This window comes from Parasteatoda tepidariorum, chromosome 5 (assembly GCF_982258835.1).
Source record: "Parasteatoda tepidariorum strain Cologne lab strain chromosome 5, Ptep-v5.0, whole genome shotgun sequence".
Taxonomy (NCBI): domain Eukaryota; kingdom Metazoa; phylum Arthropoda; class Arachnida; order Araneae; family Theridiidae; genus Parasteatoda; species Parasteatoda tepidariorum.
Window position 1 is genome coordinate 4,900,723 of NC_141759.1, and position 19,899 is coordinate 4,920,621.

The following is a 19,899-nucleotide window of genomic DNA, read 5'->3' on the forward strand; positions in this document are numbered from 1 at the left end:
ACTCGGTGTCGAATCACTACCATGAATGTTTCTTCCAACTTAGAGGCACTATGGAATTGTAGCAACATCGGATGGGATACTTTCACTGGTTTCAGGGGACAATTTCCAGCCATCGTCCTTCCTTCCTTCCATCTACCTCAGGCGCGACGAGGTACAAGTAGTACGGGTGGAAAATCGCCATCCTTCCTTCCTTCAACGTTTTTTTCACTGCCGATTTTTTTCTCCTCCGGGGGTGATGGAATATTTCAACGTAGCAGTCAGCCGGTCCAAAGATTTCCTCAGCAAGCAACTATCCTGCCGGCTTGTAATAACAGGGCTCCAACCCTGTTATCAGTGTTGTATTTAGCTTGAAATAATTGCAGTCATAAGCCATCAAACGTTCTAAACAGGTTTATTTAAATATAGCTGGTATCGATAACAGTCACGTCCCCGCTCCTGCAAAGGAGGGGGAGTGGACAAGACTCCGGACAATTCCGGCACAGCTTATCAGGATCACATTATGATGAAAAGGACACGCAAAACTATGCGCTCTTACGTTTTATACCAACATAAATTTGAAGTAAAAAGGCACATTCGTACATTCCTTGTATCCTTACGCATTAAGGAAAATCATTTCTGCTTCCTTATATGGAAGTGAACGAGGGAACGATTCTAAAAATAACTCTTCCCTTGAAATATAAATCTATTTATATTTCAATGGTATGTTTTCAGCCTTGAATTCCCAAAATAGAATCTCTCTACGCTTATTCTTTAACAAAGACATTTTATGAAACCGAAAGAGTTTTAATTCTTTTATTAATACAAAAGTATTTACTTTTTGTATTACATATATATATATATATATATAACCCCAAAACTCTCAGTTTAACTTTTTCTAACAGCCGTATTTTTAGAAAAAAAGTGACGATTCAATTCAATTTTGAAAAAACATTTTTTTAAAAAATGTAGTTAATATTTTGAATTATTTAAAAAGTTTAAGTAATATTTCAGGTGATTACGGCACAAATATGAGATCGAAACTTGGTGAGCAGACGGTAATTTGAAAGTCAGAGTTAAAAATTCTCTCCTAGCCCACAGTTGAGAAAACGTATATGAATTTTTTCATTTGGGGGGTACAGCACAAGTGACCGTAAGAAAAAGACAACCCTTTTACTTCGATAATGATCAGTTGAATTAGAATTTCGAATAGCGATGAGTATCGAGGAGATCAAATCGAAGAAGCTCGTTTCAGTTGCAGAAGGGTGTTAATATGTCAGATTAATCCTGTCTCAAATAACTAACTTCAAAAATAAGATTCTTTAATGGTGACACTTTTCAATTTGCCTGTATACAGATAAATCTTCTCAAAACTCTTTTGTCTTTTGTAAGACTTCTAACAACAATGATAATGAATGTGGACAGTTAGACCATTATAATGTAAAAATCAAATTTTTATTACTATTTTTTAAGAATTAAAACTATTTAACAGTATGAACAAAACTGTGGACAGATAGTATATACCTTCTCATAAGACTTTAATAGCATGCATTACAAGAATAAGGTTTCTCGCCAGTATGGATGCGAATGTGTCTAGTTAGTTCTTGCTCCATAAAAAAGTTATATTACAAACACGACAAGAGTATGATTTTTAACTAGTATGAATGCGACTATGTCGAGTCAGACGACTTTTATATAAAAAGCTTTTATTGCATACGTCACAAGAATAAGGTTTTTCATCAGTATGAATGCGACGACTATGCTCAGTCACATGATTTCTAAATGAAAACTTTTTATTACATACACTACAAGAATAAGGTTTCTCACCAGTATGGATGCGAATGTGTCTAGCAAGTTGCTGCTTTCGTGAAAAAGACCTATTACAAACATCACAAGAATAAGGTTTTTCACCAGTATGAATGCGACTATGCTCAGTCAGAGTAGTTCTAAATCGAAAGCTTTTATTGCATACACTACAAGAATGAGGTTTTTCACCAGTATGAACTCGATTATGCTCACTCAGATGACCTCTGAATGAAAAACTTTTATTACATACACTACAAGAATAAGGTCTTTCACCAGTGTGAGTGCGACTATGGTCAGTCAGATCACTTCTAAATGAAAAGCTTTTATTACATACACTACAAGAAAAAGGTTTCTCACCAGTATGGATGCGAATGTGTCTAGTAAGTTGTTGCGTGTATGAAAAAGTCATATTACAAACATCACAAGAATAAGGTTTTTCACCAGTATGAACACGACTATGCTCAGTTAGATTACTACTAAATGAAAAACTTTTATTACATACACTACAAGAATAAGGCTTTTCACCAGTATGAATGCGACTATGCTCTGTCAGATGACCTTTACACGAAAATTTTTTATTACATATAATACAAGAATAAGGTTTTTCACCAGTATGGATGCGAATGTGTCTAGAAAGTTGTTGCCTCTGTGAAAAAGTCATATTACAAACATCACAAGAATAAGGTCTTTCACCAGTATGAATTCGACTGTGCTCAGTCAGATTACTCCTAAATGAAAAACTTTTATTGCATACACTACAAGAGAAAGGTCTCTCACCAGTATGAACACGGCTATGCTCAATCAGATGACTCTCAGTTATAAAACTTTTATTACACACACTACAAGAGAAAGGTTTGCCACCAGTATGAGTGCGACTGTGTCTAGTTAGTGATTTCTTCAGTGAAAAACTTTTATAACATATGTTACAAGAATAAGGTTTCTCACCATTATGAACGCGAGTGTGTTCAATCAGCCTACACTTAAATGAAAAACATTTATTGCATACCCTACAAGAATAAGGTTTCTCACCAGTATGATTGAGCCTATGCTCAGTCAGAAGTTTCTTTAATGAAAAACTTTCCTTGCATACACTACAGGAATATGGTTTTTCACGAGCATGAATGCGACTGTGCCTAGTAAGAGTATTCTTCAGCGAAAAACTTTTATTACATATAGTACAAGAATATGGTTTCTCACTAGTATGAATGAGACTATGCTCAGTAAGATGACTTCTATCTAAAAAACTATTATAACATATGCTACAAGAATATGGTTTCAGATCAGCATGAACATTAGATAAGTTGCTGTCTTTCAAACTCATATTGATTGCAAACCTTAATTAACTTAAGTTTAGCCAAACTATCGAGAAAACTCTTACATGAACAATAATTGTAATGTTTTATTAGGTTGCACTCTCTTATACAAGGTTAAAATAGATTTTTAGAAAAGTTGCAATAAATATTTTGTCACAATTAAATAATGTTTTCTTGAGTAACTGATAAAAGCGAATATTATAACACATTGCATTAAAATACTTTGAAAGTAGTATTTAAGTTACTAGCAGTATTTTCGCAAGAGAAGTATTTAAGCTATATTTGAGACATACATACATATTTCACAATAAAATGAATGATTCAATAACTTAGAAATATCATATTAAATACTATTCATTGTTATTTTGGTCATTTGGCAATGAAAATTCTTTTCTTCAATTTTTCTCAGTGGTAGTAGAAGCAAATTTTAAGATGTAAGACAACCCTTCTGTGGTTATTAATGCAGGTTAAGTTCAAATTTAATGAAACATTGTGCAGCATATTCAACTTAAAAGAAAAAATCTGAAAGAAAAAAAAATGTATCTTTATGCATATAGTGCATAGCATATTTTAGAACAAGAATAAATATTATTTATAAAATTGGACTAGTTGTCCATACGGAAGTTTCTCACTAAAAACAGTAGAATTGATATAGAGGAAAGAGATTGAAAAATTTTATTGCTTTCTCCAACACTGGTGGGTTTTATAGAGCAAAACAAGGGATAATTGTCACTATAACCATACTTGGTACACTACCAGGGGTGATTGTGAGCCCAAGTCAAAATTCCGGAAGATTTCCTGAATTTGAAAAAAAAAAAAAAACAGTTTAAATTGAAAAATTAGAAAAAAATTTAAACAAGGTTTTTTTTCCTTTTTCTCAATATTTCTTAGTTTACTAAAAATATATTTAAAATTTTACACATACTTATACCATTTACACATACCTATGATGACCTGGAGAAGTAATTAAAATTTACAAATATGTCTTTTTTTTTTTTTTTTTTTTTTTTTTTTAGTTTATGATTATAACAACTATTTAGTGATAAAAAATGAATATTAATCATGAATATAAGCTTATAAAGTATCTCTGTGGCTCTCCCTTACGAACAAATTAAATAAACTGTGTTTTTAAGTTCCACCTTTAAAAATTTGATTTCCGGAAACTTAAGTGATCAATGATTTTTTTAAACGACTGGACTTTCGATCTCCGGAAACTTCCGGATCACTGTTAGCGAAAAATCCGGAAATCAGGATTTTTTCCGGAGCACAATCAGCCCTGCACTACAAAAGATGTTTCTTTACTTTTTAAAACTACTTTTCTCAATTTTTTCCTTACTTACATTACATGATGGGGTTCAATTGGAAATTTAATGCATACTTCCATAATGCACCCCTTACAGGAGAATTATATATCCCAAGGGAAAGGTAATAACTTACTTTTCGTAGCTCATCAACAATTTTCCGAGCATCAAAGAGGCTTTAAACCTGAAAAAAATTATTAAAAAAAAAAAACTAAATTTTGAGGTTTACTTGCCCGTGTTTTTCACCCTACAAATGGGTCCCTTTCTGGGATAATTTTTATGCTTTCTACGAGAAAGTTTCTAGCGAATCAACTGCCTAGAAGTTATCAAATATTGGAGATCAGTTCAGTGCAGAAATTGATACAAAAATTTACCGAAGTTCAATAATAAACAAATTAGAAATAATGATCTGAAATGAAAAAAACAGCTATCATGCAACACTTTAGGGTGGTTTTTGTTGTAGTTCTTTTACATCGCCTTGGAGCTGCACAATTGGGCTATTGGCAACGGTCTGGGAAACATCCCTGAGGATGTTCTGAGGACAAGCCATCACAATTTTAATCCTTTGCAGAGGAGATGGCACAGCCGCTTCGGTAGTCCGACGACTGCACACTAAGTCGAGCACTTTATGGTACAACAATTTAATGAGGACCCATACTGCACATCCTTGGTCCCTACACAGACTGATCCAAGTGGTCACTCACCCGCACACTGGCTGTAGCCAGTGATTCTTGACTTCGGTGATCTGCAGGGAACCGTGTATTAATGATCAGCCCACTGCGGGACTTATGATGGTGACATCTAAACTGCTGTTTGTAGAAAATGCAACACCATGAAAGAATCATCAGAATCAAATGAAATTTAATGCAGAAACGACTTGTACTGATACAAATAAATGATGAAATTTTCAAAACAAAAGAAACAAATTAAGCGTCCGAAATCAGTATTTGGTGCAGCCACCACGCGCTGCAATAAGTGCTGCTATACGACGTGGCATGGAGTCAAACAGATGTTGAATATCTGCTTGAGGAAGAGAATTCCATATCGCTTGTATGCGCAACCAAAGTTCGTCTTTGGAAACTGCAGGACGCGGATCACGAGTGAGACGCCGACCAACCATATCCCACACGTGCTCAATAGGCGACATATCCGGCGAATAAGCAGGCCAAGGAAGAAGTTGCATGCGTTGTGCTGAACAGAAGTCTCTAACAGTCCGCGCAACATGTGGGCGTGCATTATCCTGCTGAAAGATAGCTCCAGGGATGCCTTGAAGGAAAGGAACGACTTCGGGCTGTAGCACTTCACGGACGTATCTGTTGCTATTGAGATTACCCTCAATTCGTATCAAATTGGATCGTCCATGATACGAAATCGCACCCCAGACCATAACTCCGGGTGTTCGACCACTATGTCGTTCAATAATACACTCAGGAAGGCAGCGTTGACCGGCATAACGTCTAACACGAACACGGCCATCATGGGTCCACAAATTGAAGCGTGATTCATCTGAAAAGACAACTTGGTGCCAATCAGCTCGCCGGTCTCTGTGCTCAAGAGCCCACTGCCGACGCAGCCGTCGATGATCCGCCGTGAGGGGAATCCTGTATAATGGCACCCTTGCACGCAATCCACGGCGCAGCAGACGACGACGAATTGACGAAGCCGACAATTGTACACCTGTAGCAGTAGACCAATGTGCTGCCAGCTGCCTGGAGGAAGCTGTGCGATCATTCACCGCCATGCGGAGCAGGTGTCGATCATCGCGCTCTGACGTCACCTTCTGTCGTCCAGTGCCTGTTTTTCGAGTTGTTCGGTGCTCGTCGGTCCACTGCTTCCAAACTCGCATCACTGTGGAACTGTTCCGCTGCATACGAGCTGCTATTGCGCGATAGGAAAATCCTCCTTCTCGAAGGCCGATTATCCTCCCTCGTTCAAACTCCGTAAGTTGCTTGAATTTCTTATTCTTCCGTCGTGGAGGCATACTCAGGTCTCACTAAACGTTTGCCACTAACAAATAATCATAGACTATTTTCAACGTCCCGCTACAGCACTTTATTTATACGCTTTCAGCATCAATTCAGAGGGCGCTGCGCGCGCCACGCACGCGCGATGGCTCTGAAACTTTATTAATTTGCATAATATCCTATAATTGACATTTGCTGCGAATTTCATTTGATTCTGATGATTCCTTCATGGTGTTGCATTTTCTACAAACAGCAGTTTATATACATTAAATTTTTTAACAATTAATTAATATTGGTATTATTTTTGGTTAGTAAAAAGAAAGAAAAATTAGCAATTGAAATTCAAAATCAGATATATGTATCAATGTTTCATCAGTTTGGGGGGTAGAGATTTCCGTATCATGATCTGCGACAGAATAATCGCCAAATCTTGGCAACTTCCGGGCAGAGGCCTGCGAGAAACTAAAAAAAAAAAAAAAAAAAAAAAAACATCACAGAAAGGGACCAACTTAAATGGCATAACTAATAGCCACCTAAAGGCAAACATCTAAAAAAAAATTTTTTTCAAAAAAAAATTTAATAATTGCAAATTTAAAATCTATTTGGCAACTTAGCAATTGCAGATGGAGAGGCAGATCACATGGAAATATCACCCGTTTTCGGTTAATCAGTCATAAGAGAGAAATTATCAAAAAATCTAAACACGGACTCATTTTTTAAAGAATATTTAATTTACTTATAAACAGGTAAAAACTAAATGAAAAAAAATCAATCGAATTTACATCTAACAAACCCAAAAATACCGTTTAATCATACGTCAACTTATGAATTTCTATTTATAGGCATTTGATGACACATTTTTAAATTTCCATCAATGGGATGGTAATGAGGGGAATTATAAATCGACTATGTCAACATTCATGAATCAAAAGGTACCTCAAGAAGGAATCAAGTTAATGTCTTATATACTACTGAATTGGTATTTAATATTTATAGTGGTAGTTACTCCACAGTAATAAACACTTTTTGTCTAAAGATTTTACACACTGTAAAAAATAAATTATATTTTAAATGCTAGACTAAACATTAAAGTGTTTTTAATGTACATAATTACTTAATTATCCATTTTGACTACAAAGATAATGTTTCCTTCTGTTGCTGCTTTTTCTTGCTCCCAGTTGATAATCAGACTTTCTTTCAACATAAAGAAGATAATGCAATGAAATAGATGCTCTTTATGAAAATGAACTTAATGAATATTTTCCAAGAATATGTATTTCATCATTTTAGTTAATATAAGGGTATTTTCAACATTATAAATACATTTACTGGCTCCTCAAACTTTTTAAAATCTTAGCTTGCATACGTTTATTGTTGCCCATTTCTACCCATCTAACACATCGTAATCATGGAAATTGTGTAATCATAGATGGCGCTTATTGACTGCCACTTTTGTCCATTTATGGAGTCATTTAAGGACCATTCTCACTCACGCAAGAAAAATCAGAGATGCCGAGGCAGTGCTGTGGGCGGAGAAGGTTCTTGCGATTCTTACAACGCCCTGAACATAATTTTGGAAAAAGAAGCTGCATTTGAAGGGGAAAATAAATGTAAATATTCTTTCCGGCTGAATTGTCTCCCTGGTGTATTTACATTTTAGAAAAAAATTGCTTTTTGTTTTAAATTATATTATTTTTCCCACATAACTATCCATATCAACGATAAAAGTTTATTTAGGAAATATATGAACAAGAAAAATAACAATTAAACCATTCAAGGTTTAAAAAAAGTGGTTAAATTAATGAGAATATACCCTCCAGTATTCCAGAATAAATATTTATCACAGGTGCAGTGCCCGCCGCTAATAAAATCATCGGATAATAAAATCAGCCGTTTTATAAAATCAAATCGGCAAGAACCGAATCGTTACAATATTAATACATGTTAAAAACATCCTTTAGTAAAATCAATGCCGCCGCTTTTTAAAATCAAAATTTTGACTATAAAATAAATCAAAGGTGCACTATTTCAGCTTTTTTTGTTCTTATTTATAAAATTTTATTTTTTCGAAGTTTAAAGATTTTTTTAAAAGAAGCAACAGTTACTCACAAACCTGTGAAACAGGTGTGGTTAGCACTTTCCTGCTATATACATAGTGTAAGAGTTAAGGAAAAATGCGGGTGGTAAGCGGCGAGTTCATAGAAATCAATTTATCAATGTTAATTCCTTGACTTGAATGAAGTTTGGAGAAACCTATCTCACTCAACAGGGGGTCGAATTCTTATCTTACTTTTTATTGAATGAACCATAGAAGGGAGAGAAGTTTCTTTTGTTATCTATCTTAACAGAGAACATGAATAGATTTCCAAAAACTGTCTGTGCACATGTTCCATATTATTTAAGCCGTTTGAGTAAATTATAGTTAGAGCATATATCATTTTTAAGTTCGTTTGGTGTTAAATTTTCTCAACATGTCGAAAAGGAAGGTTTTGAGTCTTAAAGATAAATTCGAAGCATCGCAAAACTATGATAAGCTTCCTAAATGTAGTCAACGTGAAGCTACAAGATGGAGATGGGGCTCATAACTGTTTCGAAGAAATGATCAGCAATGAAGAAAATGAAATAGACGAGAATTTTTCACGTTACGTAGCTATTGACGATAACCTGCAAACATCAAGAGAAAAATCTGATTCTAAAATTGTTACAGACATCAAAAATTGCAAAGTTACTTCCCATCAAGAAATGGAGGAATCAGACTCAGAAGATGAAATAAACTCACCAGTGCCATCTTCAATCGAAGTCAGAAAAGCACTTAATGTATTGCGGCAAGCTGGAAAGAGGAATATCGAAAAGCACAAAGAGGAATACAAGAGGAATATCGAAAAGCACAGAGAGAGATGCACAAAGAGGAATATCGAAAACCATAAAAACTTCTATAAACTCTCAATTGATGTTGAAAAGTTAATTTTAAATACTGCAACTCAAGCAACCATTGATCGGTTTTTTGCAAAACTTTTGTAAATTTAATCTTATGTAGGGTTTTACTTTATTAAAATAATTAAATTAGTTAAAATAAAGCATTAATGCGGTCATTATTTCAGCTTTTAAAGTGTGTGCATTTAGAATATATCGTAAATTTTTTTTTTCAAATGTTGAATCGCCTCTTAATAAAATCAGGCACTTAATACAATCAAAAGAGCATAAAACGAAAGTGATTTTAATAAACGGCGGGCACTACTTTTAAAGAGCATAATATTTTGTGGCATGCAAATATAAAAGCATACTACACATTAAAAATTCATTTTTTCGTGCCTTAAGCACATTCAAACAGTATGAGATTCACTAAAATAATTTTCAACGGAAATTAATGCTAAAAAAATTAGTTTCTCGGCCATTGTAGATTTTTGAAATGTAGCTGATTTTGGAAACTTAAAGATTTTAGAGCAATCATTCTCAATATTTTTTGACACTTTGTGATTCTTGACTGCTCTGGGGACCCATAGGAAAATGCATAATAAGTGAATGATCCCCAAGCTAAGTACAAAAATTATGGTACTCATCTATAAAGAATAGTGCGAGGTTATTAACCTGGCAATGACGAAAGCGCTTCACCAATGATGAAATTAACAACAGAAATAAAAGTTTTCCTCTGTTATTCGGGGAAAAATTTAGGAATGTTTACTTGGTCCCCAAGATCAGCGAAATTTAGAGAGATTTTTCGGTTCGATTAGGAAAAGAAAGCCTGAAATTGAGAATTCTTTGCAAAATTCAGGAGGGTGGCAAATGAGAGTGCAAAAATACCTTCCCACTGAATGCAGCTCAGTACACGGACCCGTAAGTATTTCATTAAACATGTCAAATGATTACTGCTGTCATACGCTACGGACCAACACGACGCCGAAATTTGTAGTGGTTGAATGAATTGTGAATACATTGAATAGAACGTTGTGAAAACCCGCTTTTTGCATAATTCATGGCGAAAATCTACAGGGTTAAGAAGGAATATCTCATTTTGAAAAAGGAAACATTGACTCTTTTTAAAAACATCCAATGAAAAAAAGCACAAAAAAGGAATTTTAAAAAATAAAAAAAATAGCAGTTTCTGAAATTCGCAACTCTCCTTGATTTTTACTCAATTTAAACTTCCAACAACACTCAATGAGTTTTGCCAGCTTCTCATCAATTTATTCTGTGAGATTTTAAAACCGGACACAGCTCGAAATGCGTGTTTACGAAAAATGGCCCCTTTTAGTTTTCAATCCTTCTTTTAAAGACCAAACGAGTTAATACGTGCCTACTTCTTGTTAATTAACGTTACTTAACGTCAATACAGTCTGACCTCTATTTAACGAAGTCGCTAAATCCCATTAAAAAGTTCACTATATGAAAAATTCGTTGAATAGAATACCATTTGAAAAACTTAAACACAAAACAGGTTTCAAATTCATTAACATTAGACATAATTAAAATAGCAATTGTAAATTATCTGCTATATATTTTATAAATTTTAACCATAAAAGAAGTCTCTGCATGGAAATTGAGAATAGAACAAAACACTATCCAATGTTACCCTATCATGCTACATACATTTTCAACTAATAAAAGCTAAATTTTCTGTATGAAATGCAAACAATAAGGGAAAAGGATTTTACTTTCTCTAAAAGTTAAGAGGCTGTGAAAATAAATTTGAGGTCATTTCTCCCATAAAATGTGTAAACAAGTTTGAAATGTTCTGCAATATCTTGGGAAATAAGTAAAGTTCCTAAAATAGAAAATTCGCTTTGTTTTTTTGAAGGTTATTTTACGAAGAAATTTCCAAAATGTTCTTGGTTCCTCGAAAAAAAAAATTGTAAAATAGAGAAATTCGCAAAATGGATGCTCGTTAAATAGAAGTCTGATTGTATTAGGCATAGGGTGACCCGGGGTAATTCACGATCACTCTGTTTCTGGGGTAAATAATGATCACCTAAGTTTTATTTAAAAAAAAAATTTTTTTTTTCAAATTTAAGACATGGACAAGAATGCTTGTACACTTTACTAAAGTATAACTACATTTACTTAATAATAATTTTTCGTTTAATCTAACAAATTAAGTATCTTTTAAACTGCTTTCTGTATTTTCCATTTCAAAGATGGGTTTCAAAATGTGCACATTTCTGCAAAGATCCCCCTCCTTCTCTTAATAAATATTTTGAGTCACTTTCTTTTTCTTTGATATAAAAATAGTGTGGGCTATTGTTTAATTGTTTTGCATCTACTGTAAACATTATAATTGATTATAGGAAACTATATCAAATGTTGCCCCCTACAGATGGGGTAATTATTGATCACTGGGGTAATTCCTGATCATTGTCATTTCTTCTTATAAATAGTATATACAATAGCTTATAAATACCTAATTGTTTTTTCTTAAATAACAGTTCACATTTATTAAGTGGAACAACTATAAAATATATTTTAACTGTCATCACAAAATTTGTTTTTAACTGTATACAAGACTGTATTCTGATTTGCACCATTTCTGGTTTGTCTTACCTTGCTTCTATCTTAATTTTATGTGTGTACATCGTTAGAATAATTTTTAAGTTAATAAATTAGCCTAGTACAAATATGGTGAGAAATTATAAGCCTAAAAAGGATACTAAGCTTCTAGAAAACAAAATTAGTGAATTTCTTTTAATGATTGAAAATGAAAATTTCAGTGTGAGAGCTGCTGCCAGAGCTGTTGACATACCTTACTTAACTTTACACTTTCCCTAATTGAAGTTAAAAAATCCAGCAAAAGTAACCCATGTTGTAACTCTCTTATATTTCAGAAGAACATGAGAATGAGTTGACTGATTGCCTAAAATGTATGGCACAATGCAAAGATTTTTGAAATTTTAAAGTGTTAATCGTTCTTCTTGCTTTTAAATAAATCATTTTATTAGCTGCTTAAACATATCTTTTTGGTTTATTTGTTTGATCTTGATGTCTTATTTGTTAATTACCATTATATAATTATTTTTAAGCAGCCCCCTTTTCAACAAAAACTGGTGATCAGTAATTACCCCAGAAGTGATCAGGAATTACCCCAGAAATGATCAAGACCAGGGGTAATTCCTGATCACTAAATATTTAAAATCTTTTAAATTCTAATTAGATTTTCAAACAAAAGAAGGTGGCATTGGACTCATCTCATATAGCCTCAAACTTCCAGTAAATATTAAAATTCTATTTCGAATAGTTTTTTCACAAAATAGATGTTTGCGGTTTTTGATCAGGAATTACCCCAGGTCACCCTAATCATTAAGGGGCAAAGTCAGGATTACAATGAGATTCAAACTCATTATTTCCATGCCACACAGCACATGGCGTAAACCGCTTGGTTAGAGAGTTCCAGAAGGCTTGTATACAACATTTAAAGATTTTATTTGCTTGTCACTACTTTTTGTCATTTTAATTACTTATTATTACTATTCCAAGCACAACGAAAATAACAATGGAAAACTATATCACTATAATGTAACAAACTTTTATTACACTCATTACAAAAGTAAAGTTACTCAGCAGTATAAACAAAACTGTAAATAGTTAACATAAACCTCTGGGATAAACTGTTTTAAAACATGTCACAAGATTACGGTTTTTCTCCGGTATGAGTACCACCGTGTCTAGATAGATGTTTCTTCTGCGAAAAACTTTTATTACATACACTACAAGAATAAGGTTTCTCACCAGTATGAACACGAATGTGCACAGACAGTGTACTCTCATGCGAAAAACTTTTATTACACATGTCACAAGAATAAGGTTTTTCACCAGTATGAGTGCGACTGTGTCTAGTTAGCTGTTGCTTCCATGAAAAGCTTTTATTACAAATACTACAACAATAAGGTTTCTCCCCAGTATGAGTGCGACTGTGTTGAATTATATGCGCCTTCATTAAAAAACTTTCCTTACATACATTACAAGAATAAGGTTTCTTTCCGGTATGAGTGCGACTGTGTATAGTTAGATATTGCTTCTGTGAAAAACTTTTATTGCATACACTACAAGAATAAGGTTTTCGTCCAGCATGAGTGCGACTGTGTTGTGTAAGATGTGCCATCGTTGAAAAACCTTTATTGCATACATTGCAACAATAAGGTTTTTCACCAGTATGAGTAAAACTGTGTTTAGTTAGATTTTCCGTTCTGCAAAAACTTTTATTACATATACTACAAGAATAAGGTTTTTCCCCAGTATGAATACGTTTGTGTATAGTTAGATATTGCTTTTGTGAAAAACTCTTGTTACATACACTACAAGAATAAGGTTTCTCCCCTGTATGAATGCGATTGTGCACAGTTAGATATTCTTTTTGCGAAAAACTTTTATTACATACACTACAAGTATAAGGTTTTTCACCAGTATGTGTACGACTGTGTCTAGTTAGGTGTGTCATCTTTGAGAAACTTTTATTACACACACTACAAGAATAAGGTTTTTCAAAACTATGAGTGTGACTATGTTGAGTTAAATGTTCTGAAATTGAAAAACTTTCATTGCATACACTGCAAGAATAAGGTTTCTCTCCAGTATGAACAAGATTGTGCTCAGTTAGATGACTTCTATCTAAGAAACTCTTATAACAAGAATAAGGTTTCACATCAGCATGATCATTAAGGAATTCATTGTCTTTTAAACTCATACTGACTGTCTACCTCTATCAACTTATTTGCAGCTCAATAACCTTATTCAAGGCATTTACAAGAACTGCAATTTTTATGCCAGGTTAAAAATGATGATTAGAAAAACTGCATTAAATTTTTTACAAGAATAAAGGTTTTGTCTATGTATTGAAGAAAGCAAATATTACTACACATTATACTAAAAGACACTGAAAGCAGCATTTAAGTTGTTAGCAGTAATTAAGCAACAGAAGAAATTAACAATTCATTTAAGTCATACAATGGAATGAATGAAGAACACAAAAACATCACACTAAAATAGTTGGCAATATTATTATAATCTACCTTTAAATTAATAGGTCTTTCTATGATTTTTCACAGTAACACCTTTCCGTGGCTATTGTTTTAACACACACTCATTAAAACCTGGGCAATATTCAACTTAGAAGGACATTCCTGAAAAATAAAATAATATTCATTTTTATATAAATGCCATGAAAAATATTTTTTATTATCAAAGCAGGGAATTCTTTTCATTTCCTTTTTTAGGAGGTACAAAATACAAAAATATTTTCGTATATAATAGAATTTTGGTTATCATTTTACTACAAACTGTCAGTGGCATATTTCAGGGGAAGTGCAAAGAGACAGACATATGTAAGTATAAATTTTTTTTCTCCAAAATTCAAATGTTCATTTATTGTATACTATTATTGATATTCTGAGTCTAAGAAAGAACTTCTTTTCCCCTTTTATGCTCAAATACTTTATCATGAAGAGAAAAAATGGTTTGATATTAACTAATTCCTAAAAAAAAGAATAAAAAAGTATATATTCTGCCTCTAGAAAAGTGCTACTGCCTAATGACTAGCACAGCAGACTAGACTTTGAAACAACCTGTACTGCCATTTTCAACTTTGAAATATTTAAAAAGCTACTTGAGAAATAGTACATCTGAAATGTGCCTAAATAGACTCTTATATACATCTGCAAAATATTTTGCTAAAACAGAAAATGAAACTAATGTGTTTGTATTCAATACTTTTAAAAAAAAATTTCAATCATTAAATGATTTTTTTTTTCAATGATGTTGAATTTCATTGTTTCTGATTAGCAGAAATTTTGGCTCTCATGACTATCAAGGCTCTGAATTAGGACTGATCAAGGAAAAGTAATGTTGTAATTTGATAAAAGTTTTCTTTTAATACAGTGCTTTAGGGTTTTTAAAGGGCAGCCTGCCTTGCCTGCTCCTTGATCCTCATAAATGCGCCCTTCTTGCCCTTTTTTTAAAATAAGCTGCCATTTCTTAAAAGCATTGCATTCTTATTTAGACCGGAATAGCCTGGTTGGTAGAGTACTGGCCCCATAACCATGACGTCATGTGATCGGTGCCGGCCCGGCCGACCAAAAGCTCCCTGTGTAGTAAATGGCGACTGGGGCGCATTAAATATGTCAGGTCACAAAGTCCTCCATGTTCCCATAATATATCATACCTTTGGGGGTACTGATGCAGGAGTTTCCCTTGTCATCTGGATTCAAAATTACAAGGCTACAGAGTTGAACATTAGTAGTTGTAGGCCCGAAATTGGGTCGGCTGCTCAACGACGGTTACAACTATAATATAAATTTTTTTCTTCCGGAAAAGGTTGTTTTCTTAACCACCTGTTTCAATGAAGAGTCCACTTGTGATTTATTTAGTTAATGATAATTATTTAACTTTTATTTTCTTTTTTACTAAACTGTTTCTTATACTGTCTAATTATATAGTTAAAATTCACATGATATTCGGCCCCAGAGACATCTTTTATTTAGGGGGGAATTATATTAATGATTCTTTTAATGATTTTGAAAATTGCCAGTGTTTCTTTTTTTTTTTAAATGAATATCTTTTTATTTAAAAAATTGCACCTTTAATTGTTTATTTTCTCATTAAAATAAAAATTAAGTTTCAGTTTAAAATAAAAAAAAAGTTTTAAAGTTGTATATCAATTAATATTCTTTTTTTTTTAGTTTACATTTTTTGAAGAAAATTTATACACATTGACTTTTAGCTTGTCTCATTATTTTTCAAAAGCTGAAAATTTTTCTGTTATTTTGATATTGAGTGAGAATTACATAGTGAAATATACACATAAAATAGTATAAGAGGATAATTTAAAAATTGAGGATAAAATTCAGTTATTACATAATATTACACATTTTGATAAATTTTATTGATAAGTGAGTGCCCTTTCAAAACTGAAATTTCCCCATTTTGTAAGGAAGCACCCTGCTTTTTTTCCATTCCTAGGGAGAACCCTGTTATATATAAATACATATTTAATGCTCGGTAATAATTTTGCTCACATAACTCTGTAGGTGGGGTTTTTTACGCACTGGAGGAGGGAAACATTGCGATGAATTAATTTTGTTTCTTAATTTTAAATTTGAACTACTTAAAATTACACTATGCCATATAAAAATAACATCGACGCAAATCTATTTGAGTATAATAAAATATAAAATTGTTCTAACTTTCTTTATTTTTCCCTTACTTACAAGACAATAAGATAGCCAAAATGTGGTACCTTTAAAAGAAAGGCCATGATAAGAATTTTTGAAGGAACTGAAAAAAATGGTGAGTGACTTAGAAGAACAAATTTAGAGCTTCATCACTCATATAATGAACCTGACATTATTAACTTCATTAAACGACAAAGAATAAAATAAGCAGGCCATGTTATAAGAATGGATGAAGATGGTATCACAAAAAGAGTTTTCAATGCCAGACCAGTTGGTACACGAAAAAGAAGCAAAGGTAGGCCAAATTTGACATGGATAGATGGCCTAGAAAAAGAGCTTTTGGTATTAAAAACTGGAAAACGCTAACAGTAAAAACTTCTTGAGAAGGCCAAGGCCCATCCTGGGCTGCCGAGCCATTGACAATGATTCAATATCTCAAAAATAATTGTTCTCGCAGCAGAAACATTGAATGATCTATCTATTATTAGCCAAATGATGATCTTTTTGTATTTAGTTTTGTGTACATTATTATGAATGTAAATACTTCCCTCTATTAATCATAATCAAGTATTAATTTAATTGAGAATAAAAAATAGAAAGACAGAGTTACTTTTAATGTTGCTAAAACTTCATAAAACTGAATTGAGAATGCTGGCACAAATGGGTTAAAACAAGAAGTAACATGCTGCTACTTATAATTTAGACAAGTATAACTTATATATGACCCACATAATATCAGTATTTACTGATCACAAAAATATTTCTTAATAAGAAGTGTATTTAATCAGATGTGCTTTAAATCCGAAAAGTAAAAAAAACAAAAAACAACAACATTTGAACAATGCTTTTCTAACATGTCCAAAAAGGAAATCATTAGATATACATTCTTTCATTTCCACCTATTTCATAAGAAGTGTTTTAAAGTGTACTTCTAATGATATAGTGGGAGCCGTAATTGCTCCAATGAGGTGAACCGGATTGGAATCACAGCGATGGCTGGTCGATACGAATTCCGCATCGAGGTTGCACCGACTACAGTACTGCAAAAATATCCTCAATGGTAGACGGATCATGGGTTAGAGTTCCCTCGTCATCAGGCTAACTGTGGGAGGTTTCTCTCTCCATGTAACACAAATGCGGATTAGTTTCATCAGTAAGTCCTCCGCAAAGGCAAATTCCTCCCAATACTTAATCTAGGAGTTCCCTTGTCTTCTGGATTGGGTTTAAAATGACAAAGCTATGGAGTTGAACATTAGCAGTCATATACCCGAAAAATTGGGTCGGCTGTTCGACGACAGTTATAAAATAAGAATAATAATATAGCGGGTTCAACCTGAAATTTAAAATACTCCTTACTGCAGAATTACAAATCCCAAGATGAGGGTAATAACTTATTTTTCATATCTCCTCTACCATTTTTGGTGCATTTGACTTATTATTGTACATAAGCACCATTAGCATTTGTTCAATCAGTTATTTTTCTGAAATGTTGTTGAAATGTTTGAAATCTTGTCTGATTTAAATGCTGTGCTACCTATTTCCTTCATTTATTATTATTACTATTTTTTTTTTATTTCTATTTTTAATAGATGCGTTCTTCTTTTTGCAAATTTAATTAATATAAAGAAATTAAAATACAGATGGTGACATTTTAATTCTGGTCACACCTCACAATGCAGGTTTAAGAAAATGGACACATCTTTTGACATAGAAAATGAAAACAGAGCTCTAAATGTAATTTAAGGAAATAAGCACAGTTTAAGATGTGTTTAAAAAAATAGACATACGCAAAATGCGTATTGAAAAATTTTTTTTACACTGCTGTTTACAAATTTTTACTCAGCTGTTAATAGCATTTTAATTTACATTCAAAATTCATAAATGAAAACTATATATTTTTTTAAAGAAAAACTAATGGGTCCGAGCAAATGCATAATGTGATGTCATCCATTTGCATCAAACACTTGGTAATTCTTTTAAAATTAATCATTCATGAAAAGATATTAAAAATCAATAGTTTGCAGGCCTTATAAATTTATAATAATCGAATTAAATTTAGATTTTTAAAACAACTATATCTTTTAGTACAGATAGAATATGAAGAGAATCTGTAACAAGCGTCACTGACCCCAAAGACCAGAGCTTTGCCCTTTCATATGATTATACTTCGAGCTTTAAAAAGTGCTTCATCCTTGAGATAAAGGAAAGGGAATAATAACTTTTTATTTAGTTTTTGTTTCAAAGGTATACCTACATATACACTAAACATCATGTAGGACAGTTGTAGGTGGTTACAAGTTACATCTTTAAAGTTTGTCCATTTCTGTTTTTTTTAGTTTCTAGCGGGCAGCTGCCCAAGAGTTGCCAAGACTTGGCGACTGCCAATTCTGCCACAGATTTTAATACGGAAATCTCCCCTATATTGCAACAAAAGAAAAAAAAATTAATATGTAAAATCACTAAAAAATTTAGACTTCCATCAACTTTACAAAAAAAAATTTTTTTTAAACACATAAAACTTAAATTTCCTAAAAGAAAATTTAAAAATAACCAGAGCTTGTGCCCCACTAACAGAATAGTACCATCTTATACTATGTTCAAGTTATGAATTTCTATCTATCTGTATATATATGATATACATTATTAGATTTCCATCAATGAGACAGTAACGATTGTGACACACTGCATAAATAACTTAAGTTTTAAATATAAGAATAAGCATAAGTGTTTTTTTATGTACCTAATTACTTACAAAGCATGAATCTCAATCACTTTTGCTGTTTTCCTTCCATCACTGCTTTTTCTCCAATCAGTTGATAATGATACTTTCTTTTAATATACAGAAGATAGTGCAATAAAATAAGATACTCTTTATAAAAATGAACTTAGTAAATACTTCCTATTAATATTCTCATCATTTTTATCCAAATAAGAGTATTTTTCAACATAGTGATTGAAAATTATTCTTTTTTTCCCCGACGTAAACAGTTAAAATATTTCAGCAGGAAAATATCTTTCTAACGAATACTCAAATTAGTTACAATCACCACTATTACTTTACAACCAATAAAATCAAAGTAACCACCCTATTTAGAATTTTATCCATAAATATTACTTAATAAGTGTTTATGTTTTGAGTGTTAATGAATTTGTTTATGTCTATTGTAGTCCATTTCTACCCGCCTAGCACGTCGAGTCGAAGACTCAAATAAGTCTCAAATATCATAGATGGCGCTGTTAAATTGCAACTCCTGTTAATTTTATTGATTTATTTAAGGGCCGTTCTCACTAAAGCAAGCCAATCTCAAATTTTAAGTTTACTTCTACCCAGTGGCGTACGCAAGGGAGGGGTTTAGGGGTTTAAACACCCCCCTTGAGCTCAGAC

The 19,899-nt window shown here is 32.7% G+C and overlaps 1 protein-coding gene across 4 annotated transcripts; it reads right to left on the reverse strand.

Moving 5' to 3' along the window:
- Positions 1 to 1,413: 1,413 nt before the first annotated feature.
- On the reverse strand, positions 1,414 to 19,699 carry LOC107446741 (uncharacterized). Of its 4 annotated transcripts, XM_071185312.2 has the most exons (4): positions 19,267 to 19,699; positions 18,769 to 18,931; positions 14,358 to 14,468; positions 1,414 to 3,617 (listed from the first exon to the last, which is right to left on the reverse strand). In XM_071185312.2, the coding sequence occupies exon 4, from the start codon at positions 3,101 to 3,103 to the stop codon at positions 1,628 to 1,630; it is 1,476 nt and encodes a 491-aa protein (XP_071041413.2). In that variant the 5' UTR covers positions 3,104 to 3,617; positions 14,358 to 14,468; positions 18,769 to 18,931; positions 19,267 to 19,699; the 3' UTR covers positions 1,414 to 1,627. The 4 variants fall into 4 exon arrangements, with proteins under 4 accessions (XP_071041413.2, XP_087019316.1, XP_087019317.1 ...); XM_087163190.1 differs by lacking the exon at positions 18,769 to 18,931; XM_087163191.1 differs by lacking the exon at positions 18,769 to 18,931 and having other exon boundaries at positions 19,255 to 19,677.
- Between the last annotated feature and the right edge of the window lie 200 nt (positions 19,700 to 19,899).